Source organism: Drosophila kikkawai, chromosome 3R (genome assembly GCF_030179895.1).
Source record: "Drosophila kikkawai strain 14028-0561.14 chromosome 3R, DkikHiC1v2, whole genome shotgun sequence".
NCBI lineage: Eukaryota > Metazoa > Arthropoda > Insecta > Diptera > Drosophilidae > Drosophila > Drosophila kikkawai.
Genome location: NC_091731.1, coordinates 8,872,115 through 8,883,934, shown reverse-complemented (window position 1 = coordinate 8,883,934; position 11,820 = coordinate 8,872,115). Strand labels below are relative to the sequence as shown.

The 11,820-nt window shown below is 42.3% G+C and overlaps 1 protein-coding gene across 4 annotated transcripts; it reads left to right on the top strand.

Moving 5' to 3' along the window:
• Positions 1-323: 323 nt before the first annotated feature.
• On the top strand, positions 324-11,777 carry LOC108081775 (organic cation transporter protein). 4 transcript variants are annotated; one of them, XM_070286828.1, is made up of 7 exons: positions 324-432; positions 8,943-9,233; positions 9,299-9,526; positions 9,596-9,854; positions 9,917-10,334; positions 10,410-10,916; positions 11,005-11,777. In XM_070286828.1, the coding sequence occupies exons 2-7, from the start codon at positions 9,135-9,137 to the stop codon at positions 11,243-11,245; spliced, it is 1,752 nt and encodes a 583-aa protein (XP_070142929.1). In that variant the 5' UTR covers positions 324-432; positions 8,943-9,134; the 3' UTR covers positions 11,246-11,777. The 4 variants fall into 4 exon arrangements, with proteins under 4 accessions (XP_070142929.1, XP_070142930.1, XP_017032479.1 ...); XM_070286829.1 differs by lacking the exon at positions 324-432 and adding an exon at positions 2,444-2,464; XM_017176990.3 differs by lacking the exon at positions 324-432 and adding an exon at positions 4,496-4,684.
• Positions 11,778-11,820: the final 43 nt, after the last annotated feature.

The following is an 11,820-nucleotide window of genomic DNA, read 5'->3' as shown; positions in this document are numbered from 1 at the left end:
ATCTTGTAGTCTCAACACCCGACACCCTTGTACTTGCTTTAGTTTTTCTTTGCCAAAGTCATGGCCGTTATTTTGAATACCTGGCGAGCACTGAACAGTCGCACAACGGCGCTCTCTCAGGAAACCAGAAATCGGGCTCGCGGAATTTCAAAATCTTAGAATCTCAAGATCTCAGAATCCGAATTGCAGTCGGTGCTAGGAATCAAAGCGGAAAATCGGTCAGATATAGGGGTATACATGAAACAGTGAAGAGTTCGCTCCGCAAATGCTCTATCGGACCGTTCGCAGTGACTCGTGGGGTGGCAAAGTGCACCCAGTCCCAGCCACAGCTTATGTGCTGGCAGTGTGAATAAACAAACGATTAATTGACGACAATTGAAGTGCAGTCGACGATCGGATCGGAAGAGGCAGCATGCAGAGAGTTTCTCTCAGGCGAGTGGAAAGTTTTGCGTTCGATCTATTTATTGTCGATGTGTCGCCAAGTGTCGGCCGTATAAATAGCAATTAACAAATTTATGCAATCGCCCTCGGTCAGTTATATGTTTTCATGCCCGCGAATATGTTTATGCGCACGTGTTGGAGAGATTGTGTCCCCCTTTAAAAATAGACCGATGAATGCAGGCGCGCCTTTGTATTCATTTCCCATTTCCCAGCCGCCCAACTGGTTTCAATTTAGTATTTCAGGATCACGGCCAAGACACACACGTTCCCCAGGCCTTGGCCAGTATAATGGCTCCGTGTGGGTTCTCTAAAGTGGCGAACGGGAGCTTCTGGGATTGGGAATTGTGGACCGGCGAAAGGGGAAGAATAAACACGAACGCATCTGAATGCCAATGAGATGTTCTCTGCGGGCAGCTCAGGGTCTTTGCGTGACCTTGTTTTCATATTTCATATTTAACAATTTAAACAAGAGACAGGAGAACAAGGTCTTTGATAAACATCTAAGGGATTAAACTAAACCAGGCACAAATTCTATAAATACCCGCATAAGCCAAATAAACAAGAAATGATGAAAAGAAAGTTGAAAGCAGTCGGTGGTAATATCGAAATTAAATATAAACTTTATTCGCTGAAATCGCAGTCTCAAAGGGTGGCAGAAAAACAAAAACTGAAGGTATTTTAACAACAAAATAACACAGATGATTCAAGATGACAAGAAACGTTCTTTAATAACAGTTCTTAAGAGAAATGCAGATTCAGTTGATGCTGAGTTCAGCGATTACGCGATCAAACGAATTAAAAGTTGTAAATCAAACATACTTTCTATGAAAATATTTAAAAGAATACATGTTTCAGATAAAATTCTTAACAAATAACTTTAAGAATTCTCCAGTTAGAGCAGCTTAATATTTTCCTCAAGTGGTATTCATGAGCAAAGTGCTTGGGTTTTGCTGGGGAAGTGCAATAGCTGGTTTTAAGTGCTCCAAAGTACTTGGAAAGCAATTACACCTGAGCTGCCGCTACAGTTTTTGCAATGCCGGGAGAGAAAGGAAATCAAGCGATCGACGGAGAACTATAGTATTATCTCTGGACAACCAGTTGGATCTGGTATGGGCGTGCATATTCCTACGGATAGATAATCTTGATAGCGTTCGTGTAGCAATCTCCCTCCGCCGTGCAGCGGATCTCATAACGTGTTTGGCCTTTTCGCCGTCTGTAACTGGTTTCTTTAGTCAAATGACATTTGACCGATGCCGAACCCAAGCCGATAGTTATGTCGACTCTGTGATTGATGCCAGCCGAGGCTCAAAGTAAACTGGTTTGCTGATACACATCCATTTGATTAACCAGTAATTATGCGCATATATGCGGGCCATAAATTAAAGAACAAACAAAAAAATTAAAGTCACGTTTTTGACTCATTTTCATCGGCTGTGCGTGTGTCTGTGTATGCCAGCGTTGTGCGAATACGATAAACAAATATACTATATAAAATTAAATTTAAAAGTTTTTATGCCGGAGACGGCGTTGCCAAGCTCGTTTGGCTATTGGTTTATTTTTGTTTGTTTGATTTTTGTCGCCCAGTTGTTTTCGATTGAGGGTCAGCGTTGAAAAATCTCTCTGTGTCTGGGTTTTGCACTATTTTTTCGTGTCTGGCAGGGAGAAAGAGTTGCCCAACGTGTTTCGCGATCGAAAGTCTGTTTTGTCAGCGGCCATAACATGTTAATGCGTTGTCTGGCCTGGGCCTGGAACCGTGTCTGGGTGTGGATCTGGATCGGGGGTCTGTTGTCTATGTACTCGCAGCAATCAGGCAAAGGTAAACTTTTGTGCGGCCTTTGTGCTGGCCGGGCAATCCGACTCATACCGGATCGGGTGCTCGGAAAAGCTCAACCCTCTGATCAATTTGTTTTGAGCTGTGGAATATTTCCAACATTTATGCTGGTACGGCATCATCGTGACATCATTTGCATAGCCCGCAGAAGCCTCCTCGGGTGACTTCGATCCAATTGCCCAGCATTTCTCGGTGAGTCGGCACTTTCATTCATCGATTTGTTTATGCAACAATTGATGATTGTGTTTATGTTTGGCCAAGCAATTGAATAGCTTTCTTTCGAAGTTGATCGTTTGTTGTTCCCCATTTTTTGGCGAGCTTCCTTTAAATGGGGACGCGCTGGTTGAGTGGGTCAAAGAACTTGTAGGGGAAATTTTATGACAATTATTGTTTGGATCTTTCCACTCTGCGTAATTTTTTATGGTCTTTACAGGGTTTAGGTGAGGGGTATATTCGATATAGCTTTTTGTTTCTACCTCTTTTCAAAATGTTATTTATTTTATATGAATTTTCCATTAATTTATGTATATCAAGGATAGTCTTCTTAGATTTACTAATTAAGGGAAATGGTTAATTTAACAAATTTACAACTAATAATATACATTTTTTCTTTGTTTTGTTTTTACATTGTCGCGTTCTTGACCTAACATTTCGATTATTCGTTTGATTTATAATCTCTGAGCATTCCCCAGGTAAAACGGGAGAAAAAACATTGACTGTAAATTGTTGATAAAGTTTTGCCTTTGTTTCTTCTGTTCCGTGACAGACACACATCAAGGCTTTTCTGGTGACTTTCTTTCCGAGTTCAGGCCCTGCCATCACGTTCCGAGCATTGAATTTCATGTTGTTTGCCAAGAATGTTGGGTATCACATGGGCAATATCTTCTCACTATAAAGCTTAAAAAGGTCCAGAAAGATAGAAAGCTGAAAAGAGCCGCAAATTAGGGAATTTATGGAGGCCTGACTTTACGACACTTGTTGCGGGCCATTGAAGTTTGAAATGGAATTTCGCTGTTCTGAAAAACTGCTGACGCCATTCGCCTTCGTCGAGCATACGCCGCATTGTACGAGTCGACTGATTGTACGAGTTGCGAATGCGAATCGGACTCGTAACGAAAAGTGCTCTTGCTGAGCCCGTGCTCATAATTGGTTACAACTGACACAAACCAGTCCGGATCGGATGGCCAACTCAAAGAGCGACGGAGTGAGTCCGCCGGAGAGAGAGCGAGTGAGCTTTATCATTTTTCGGGGAGCCCCTCTCTCTGTGTATGGAGTCCTCTTAAAACTCAGATCTGCGGGGCTTTTCATCCACCCCTGTTTCGGTAGTGGTCTCGGACACGCTTTTCGAATTTTCGGACAATGTGTTCCGGTTTTTTCGTGTAACTCCCAAGCCCAATCTATCTAATCTGGCCTTCAGCAATGTGCTTCGACTGGAGGTCGTGGAGGCATTACTCACAAAATAACTTTATAGGCCCGATTCTGCGGCGTAATTTTAGAGTATAAAGATATACCAAAAAGCAAACACCCCTTTATTTTCTCATAATATAATATCTTCCCGCATTCAAGTAAATCCCATCTGGCAATCTTCGCCGTATTGTTAACCCATTAAAGCACTTTGATGTGGTGGCGTTTGTCGCCCAGCGTTCTAATTGATGCCATCAGTTTTATATTTGTATCTTTTTGTGTGGATATTCATGGAATGACAATAGCTGCTTGCACCCCACACAAAAGAAATGGTGTCATAAAAGCTTAATCAGCGGCAAACAAAGGCAAACATTCGGCTCAATTGAAGGTTCGCAGAAGGGAAATTCGATGCTAGCAGGGTAGAGTAGGGTGCTTAAGCTTAAGTAAACTAACTTGAATGAGTGCACTGAGAAAAAGAAATCGTGTTTATTTTTTTAAATCAAATTATTAAGAGTTTTATAACATTTAATTTTAAAATGAATTAATTACTAAGTTTCTTCTTAATTAAAAATTGAATTAAATTATAAAACATTATTTTAACGTTTGAGTTTCTTTCTCTGTAAAATTGGGGATGCGAGTGGATGCATCTGTGCTCAGCAAAAGGGAGAGAGCGAGCGAGCGGCAGAGCCAAGAATCCGTCACTCATTTACAGTTACGTTACAGTTACAGCGTGCAGCTTGCAGCAAAACTTTTCTGCTGGCACGCGAAAGCATTTAAAACCGACAACATTCGTTGAACTTGAAGTCAAAACGAATCCAATTGTTCACGCGGGCGGCAGCAGAGATCGCGAGCGAGTCGCGAACAGCTGATCGAAGGCGCAGTGATAGGGAGAGAAAATCGGCAGAGAGCGGTTTTCCACTCACTCGTTGTTCACTTGCCAGGAGCAGCGCGGAAAGCATCGCTACAGTTAGTCGCGAAATGTAAAATTCATAACAAATTGTTTAATTAGTAAGTTCAGTCGCTGATGGCTATTATTATAATATCCATTTTCGAAATATTTCGCAAGTGTGTGTGAAAAAAAAAGACCCAATATACGCAATAACAGTGTTTATGGTACAAGCGAATTTTAGATTTTTCGTGCTAAAAAAATCACCAAAGGAAAACCACAAATTCAAACGGTTCAAGGACCTTAAATGTGAAGGAAATGAACAGAAAAAATTATTATATTAGAAGATAATTTAAGTATTTAAATTTCCTCGAAAACTAATAAAAAAATGAAATATATTTAACAAAAAAATTTACAAGCAAAAGGATCTGAACTCAAGTAAAGTGTGAAAAATTGTTCGAATGAAATCGATCAGAATTAGTTTTTTTTTGGCTGCCAGGCACCAAAATCCTCACCTATATTTGCTTTGTTGCGGTAGTTAATGGCAAATATACTCCGTTTAGGCCAACACCTTTGCATAAGCATAATCTAGGCGCTGTTAATATTAGTCTAAAGAATTAATACGCTTCCAAAGGTGGTGGTCGCGAATCCCAGCGCCGATTTGTTAGCGCCTTTGATTCGATGTTCGATTTGTTGATGCTTTTTTATTATTTGTTTTTCGAGTATGTGTTAAAGTTAGCCGGAGGGTATCAGTGCGATCGCGGAACATATAAATGCAGCTTAGTCATTGAATTCGGTGAAAATCCCCATATGAACCGCGGATAACGGGGCGTATGAGCGATGATGAGTAATGAGCGTTGCTAGAGCATTTTTATTCTCCACTATGGGTTCGGTTGTTTGCAAAGGGCCAAGACAGACAGCCCTACAGTCTCTTTGTTTCTTTGTTTACTTGTGGCAGACAAAGGAGAGTGCAATGCCAGAACCATAAATACTTTTTTTGGTGTCTCTGGTTGAAAGATCATCCATCTGGCGGAGGTACAGTTGCCCAAATAAGCAACAGAGACCAGCACGTGTTGTGTTCTTTTTTTTTTTTGCGCGGGGAAAGTGCGATAAGATCGAACCCGATTTCTGTGTTATGGCATTGAGTTTTTCGGCTACGCACCCCGATTTTATGGCAGGTACTCAATCGCTAGTTAGCACATGGTGGAAGTCGGCTACTTGAGGGCTACAACGTCTGAAATTGGGCATTATCTAATCGCCGTGTACTCGCCTTACCCACTTGATTGGGTTTTAATTGCATTAGGGCATTAGCCGTGAGCTTTGATTTCTGATTAGTGTTACCAACAAATTGATATTTATTCATGGCTTACTGTATACGGAGTGTTGGCTACCACCACGGCTCCTCAAGTGTGTAATAAATTGTCGTCTACTAATTGCGGAAGAGCACGACGATGTTGATTAATCATGCTTTCTAGAAATTCCCAACATCTTTGAGGTTTGTCTTCTGTTTAGCCGAGAATAAGGCAAAGTTCACACGTTCACTTTCGCTATCATATCTTGTCTATTTAGTGATAAGCTACGCAATTTCGTTATTTATTTATTTTTGGCTAAGGAGAAACCTTACTTTTAGCTTGTTTAACTCTCCTTTCTACATTAATCTTTAATACAGCCTTAATATTGTTTATGCCCGGATAAAAGCTAAGAAAAGTAGCAGGACAGTAGCTTTGTGGTTATGGCCAAGATCTTGAAATGATAAAAATTGAGATTACCAAGCACATTTCCTGCCTGAACAAAAGAATGCCTATAAAACCCTCTCTTGAAACTTAGAGTTTCTATTATTTATTTAAGTTTAAAATAAAAATACGCTTAAAATATTGCCAAAATGGAATATTAAAAATAGTATGCATCTGTAAATAAATAAAAATCCAAAAATAACAGACATAACAAAAAGAAAGCGACCCAAAAAAGTCCATAAATTAGTACATATTACAAAATCTCAAACCAAATCACTAAGTTTGTGTTGAATAATTACCAGAATAATCGTAATGGAGTGAATCAGCCAAGAATTTCCCCTTCGATGTTGCATTATCAGAGTGTCGCTCGCAGAAATTGCTTAATCCGGGCTACACTGCGAATAGTCTCAACAGATATAAACCCAAATGAAACCGATAGGCTAAACTTATTTATAGGGCGAGTTAATAAAATACAGCGGACGGGGGTGGGCGGGGTAGTTGGCTTAAATAATTAGCAAGGCTATTTCCTTTGCATGCGCCACAATCCGATCACAAGGGTGGAGAGTATGAGGATGTAAATCAAATGAAATCGTATCGAATCCAATCAAGTATACGCCGTGTGGTGGCTCGTAAAAGACCGAAAAAATCACAAATCTCGAGCTTGGCCTGGCAAATTGTTTGTTTTTCACAGGTTTGGATTTAATTATGACCTGTTTCTGGCAGTCCCCCTCCCCCTTCACTCATTTTTTGTACCCTGTTGAATTCGATTTGCCGCCGCAGTCGCTGCTTTTTTGGCGCTCGACGACGCAGCAGCGGAACAGCTGTTTGGCGTTTTTAATAAACAATCGTCGGCATTAGGCAGCTCAGTTTGTGAGGAGCGTTCGGCGGACACACATCGCAACTAATCGAGCTCTGGCCAGCTCGTCCCAACGGGCCTAAACGGTTCCGCCAAGCGCTAAAGCCCAGCAACAAAGGCCAAAAGAACAAAAAAGTTTTGAAAACAAAATCAGCTCGCGTTTTAAAAACGGAAAAAGTTTGTGTTTACTTCAAGTCAAGCGTGCGCGTTGGTTTTCGCTTTTTGTGATTATCCAAATAGACAAAACAATTTGAACATCGCTCGCCGTTGACTGTTTTCATTTTTATTGGCCACGGCGTGTGCGGACAGAGCCATTGAACTTTGAAATACAAAAAGTATTTGGAAAATACATAAACAACAATACATATTTTATATATTTGTTTGCGGTGCGTCGCAGAAAAACGCTTGTTTCTACGCTGCAAGAATTGTTTAAATTTAAATTTCTGCTTTGCTGGTTCTTTCGTAAACAAATTAGTGGTCTGAGTTTCCCCATTTTCCCAGACCCGAGCACAAAGAGGTAAATAAAATTTCAGATTTATTAATTGAAAACAAAAATCCAAAAGGTGTTTGTAGCTTCTAAAATCAATTAAAATGTGTTTTGGCCCAGCCTTGAGTGGTTGCAACACTTGACAAGATTTGTGTATAATGTGTAATCAGCAGGAACCTTGGATTAGTTTCAATTTCATACAAAACTAACAAAAAAGCTGCTCGGTTCTTGGACAGAGCCCGCCTCTCGAGAGTGGAAAACTAAACTAGAAACCAGTTGCAGTCGCCCGAAATATGCGCGAAGCTCTCCGCAATTTATTCATTTATTTCGCCAAGATGTAAATCATAAATTGTAGGATCAGACACGCCGTTGTCGAGTGCCCATTTAAACTTCATTAGAAAAAAAACGGTTCTGAGAAATCTAGTCGAACATTACGAGGTCTATAGCGTCATCACTCCACACGTGTTGGGGGCCCCTATTGAGAGTCGATGGCTGTACTTGACAACAGTCTCATTTTCCGTGCCCGCGAGTGGAAGTATTAGTCAGTACCCCAGCGTGCCTTTTTTCGGGGTTTTATCTAAATGAACGCCTATATAAATATTTTGCCAGCCGTGATAAGCCCATGTAACCGGCTGGCTGGCTGGCTGGCTGGCTGGGGAGGAACCCGCTCCGGTGACCTTAATTTCCAGCTCGTTCAACATGCCGAACGATGTTTGGCCAAAGTCTGATCGCAGTTGGTTATCATCGGTCTCCGGATTAGCCTACGGTAGCCGGGAGCTTATCTTGCCCCATATGTCTGTCTACCTCGTTGGGCAAATGTTATTTCCTAATTGATATTCTCGCCAAATTCCCCGTCAACGTGCTAAATGATCCTATTTATTTGAGTATTACAATTATTTAGAGCCAATTAGCAGGAAAAACTTATAGGAAAATTGATGACAGAACGTGGCTGGGTACAATGAGCTATTCAAAAATAAAATAGCGAGTTAATCAGTATTGATCATAGACATGTTATAAATATCAAATTTTTCATTCTTTTTGCTCACTTTTGGGTGTTAAGTAAACTTTTGGCAGACCTCAAATATTTTATGTATAAACAAATCAAAGAAATGGGTATGCCTTCAAATTGTTTGTGGAAAGACTTACTTAGAGGTCTTTGTCGTCGCTTTATTTATTCAGTCTAGATCTAAAAAAACAGTAATAATCTTATTTAGATAAAAACGGAATAAATAATGCATATTTAGCTTTCGGAGAAAGGCACAATGACCCCAATTAATGATGTGAAAACACTCTCCTTGTTGCAGACTAAGCCAAAGCAGCAAATGTGACTATTTACAATAAATTGTGATACCAAAACACATGTGAACTCCGCTGGCAGTTGGCCTTGACTCATCTCCTCAGCGCTCGAGGAACATCGTCACAAGCATCCATAGTACAAAAAACCCTAACCAGCCAGCACTCAACTCACTCAGTTCCAGTGCAACACTCACCTCAACATGGATTTCGATCAGATTCTGGCCAAATGTGGCGACTTTAATCGCTACCAATTCATGATACTCGCCCTCTTTGGGTTTATAAATATCATCGTATCGATGGTGAGTTGATCATGATGGCTTTTAGATAAGCACATAAATAAATAAATATAAAATTTCCCTTGCAGCATTACTTTACACAGACAGTCATTAGTTTCGTGCCAGATCATTGGTGCTATCATGATAAGCTAGTGAATATGACCTACAAGGAGATCGGAGAGATCTACGCTCAGTTCGAGAATCCCTCGTGCACCCGACTGGAGGACATCAACGGGCACAACGTTACGGTCAGCAAATTGGCCTGCGAGCGTTGGATCTACAACTATGACTTTGGCTACAGAAGCATGAACACAGAGGTGGGTCTGCTATTTAACATATTATTATATATGCCTAAAACTAATCATTTTTTATTTAAATTTCTGCAGCTGAACTGGGTTTGTGACTCGGCGTACAAGGCGCGCATTGGCCAAAGTCTGTTTTTTATCGGCTCTGTGGTGGGCACCCTCTTCTACGGCCTGCTCTCCGATAAGATCGGCCGCGTCCCCGCCCTCATCCTGTCCAACTTCTGCGGCTTTGCTGGCGACTTTTCCACCATATTTACCAAGAGCGTGGCCACATTCACCCTCTGCCGCTTTATTTCCGGCCTTGCCGCCGACACAAACTTCTATCTGATGTACATTATAGGTGGGTTTACCGTTTATAATTCTTTATTTATAATTACTGAGCCTTTAAACTATCCGATTTAGTGCTTGAATATATTCGGCCCAGCATGAGAACCCTGGGCCTCAACATGGCCGTAGGCTTGTTCTACTGCCTGGGTCTAGTGTTCACACCCTGGCTGGCGGTGCTGGCCGGGCACTGGCAGATCTATCTGGCCTGCACCTCGCTGCCCATCCTTCTGGTGGTGCTCTACTACTTTGTGGTGCAGGAGAGCGCACAGTGGCTGGTCACACGAAACGACATTGACGGGGCCATTGTGCGGCTTAAGCGGGTGGCCAAGTTCAATGGCTGCCGGGTGACGCAGGCGGATTTCGACGAGTTCCGGCGCCACTGCCAGATGACCCGAGAGATGCAGGGCGGCGATGACAAGAAGCATGCCACGCTCTTGGACATGTTCAGGACGCCGCGTATGCGCAAGAACACCCTCATTTTGTTCTTTAAGAGGTAAGCCCTTCGCCAAATTAACTATTTTGTGCATTTTTTTAAGTTTCTAATTTTTTAAAAATAATTTTCCCACAGCATGGTAATCACTCTGTGCTATGATGCCGTCTCCCGAAATGTGGAGGGCATGGGCATTTCGCCCTTTATCATGTTCTCGCTCAGCGCTTTGGCCGTGCTGCCCTCGAGTATCCTGCTGGTCCTGCTGCAGGATCGCATCGGACGCAAGGGAATGGCCTCAGGATCGTTGCTGGTCGGTGGACTCTTCACCGCCGCCGCCGGCATTGCCATTGCTTACCAGCAGCACAACCACAACGCCATCTTACTGGCCTGCCTCACAATCGCCGCCAGGTTCGGAGTGGCCATCTCCTATGAGTCGGGATCACAGTACGCCACCGAGCTGATTCCCACCTGCGTGCGAGGCCAAGGAGTGGCCGCTGTTCACGTGGCCGGATTCGCGGCATCCTTCCTAGCGCCCTACATTCTCTGGCTGGGCACCTTCTTCAAGGCGGCACCCTCGATCATCCTGGGCGTGCTCTTCTTCGCTGGCTCCTTTGTGTGCCTGCTGCTGCCAGAGACGCTCAACAGGTTAGTAGTCAGCCAGGATACATTATGTATACCAATGGAGGTGACTTTACTAGAATAAACATAACTAAAATTTCATTTTACCCTTTAGGAGTCTGCCCACAACCATCGAGGAGGGCGAGGTGTTCGGCAAGGGAGAGCGCATGTTCGACTTCCCGTGTCTGCACAACCGTCACGACGACGAGGAGTCCGACTCGGAGCTGGAGAAGTACAAGCGCAAGCACTCGCTGATCGACGCCAAGCAGATGGAGTCCTCCTCGAACGGAAAGCGCAAGCAGTCCCTGATCGACGCCGATCGCGAGGAGCAGGCCCTAAAGGACGCCAAGCACTGAGGGGGCAGATCAGTAGATCTTAGTTTAGCTAACCAATTTTTGCCTAGACCTTAAGACCCAAAGCCCCAAGAGATCCTCGCCGGACCAAACCCCAGGATACTGTGGCCAGCAGGAGGCCCTAAAATGTGCTCAGTATGCGGAAGCCTTTTCTTATTTGTGTAGTGAACCCGATTATATAACTTTATATATACTTATATATTATACCTTCTCTAGCTGGTAATGACCTAGGGAGTAGCTGTACATTTAACTCTGTCGAAACTGATTGTTTTTCCAAATCGCTGATTGTGTATAAGATGGAATCGTATAGTTAACACTTAAGCGGCACAAAGATCACTTAACTAAACCAATTGAATACGTAACGTAAGAGTTTTTCATACACTATATATACTGTACATAAGTGCGATACTACTTAGGCCAGTAACTGAATGTTCTATTTTTGATTTCTTTAAGCAAATGAGAACCATTAAGAAAACTGATAATAATTAATTAAATTTAGAAAACAAAAAATGTGAAATATACAAATCAAATTCAATTTCATTGTGTTGAAGATCCTTTTTTATACATCGGATATTTCT

What these genes read in the sequence shown, in the direction of transcription:
- LOC108081775 (XM_070286828.1), top strand. Translation starts at nt 9,135, where the DNA reads ATGGATTTCGATCAGATTCTGGCCAAATGTGGCGACTTTAATCGCTAC. An exon ending in TAAATATCATCGTATCGATG is followed by an intron (nt 9,234 to 9,298) that starts GTGAGTTGATCA and finishes TTTCCCTTGCAG; the next exon opens with CATTACTTTACACAGACAGT. An exon ending in CTCATTTTGTTCTTTAAGAG is followed by an intron (nt 10,335 to 10,409) that starts GTAAGCCCTTCG and finishes ATTTTCCCACAG; the next exon opens with CATGGTAATCACTCTGTGCT.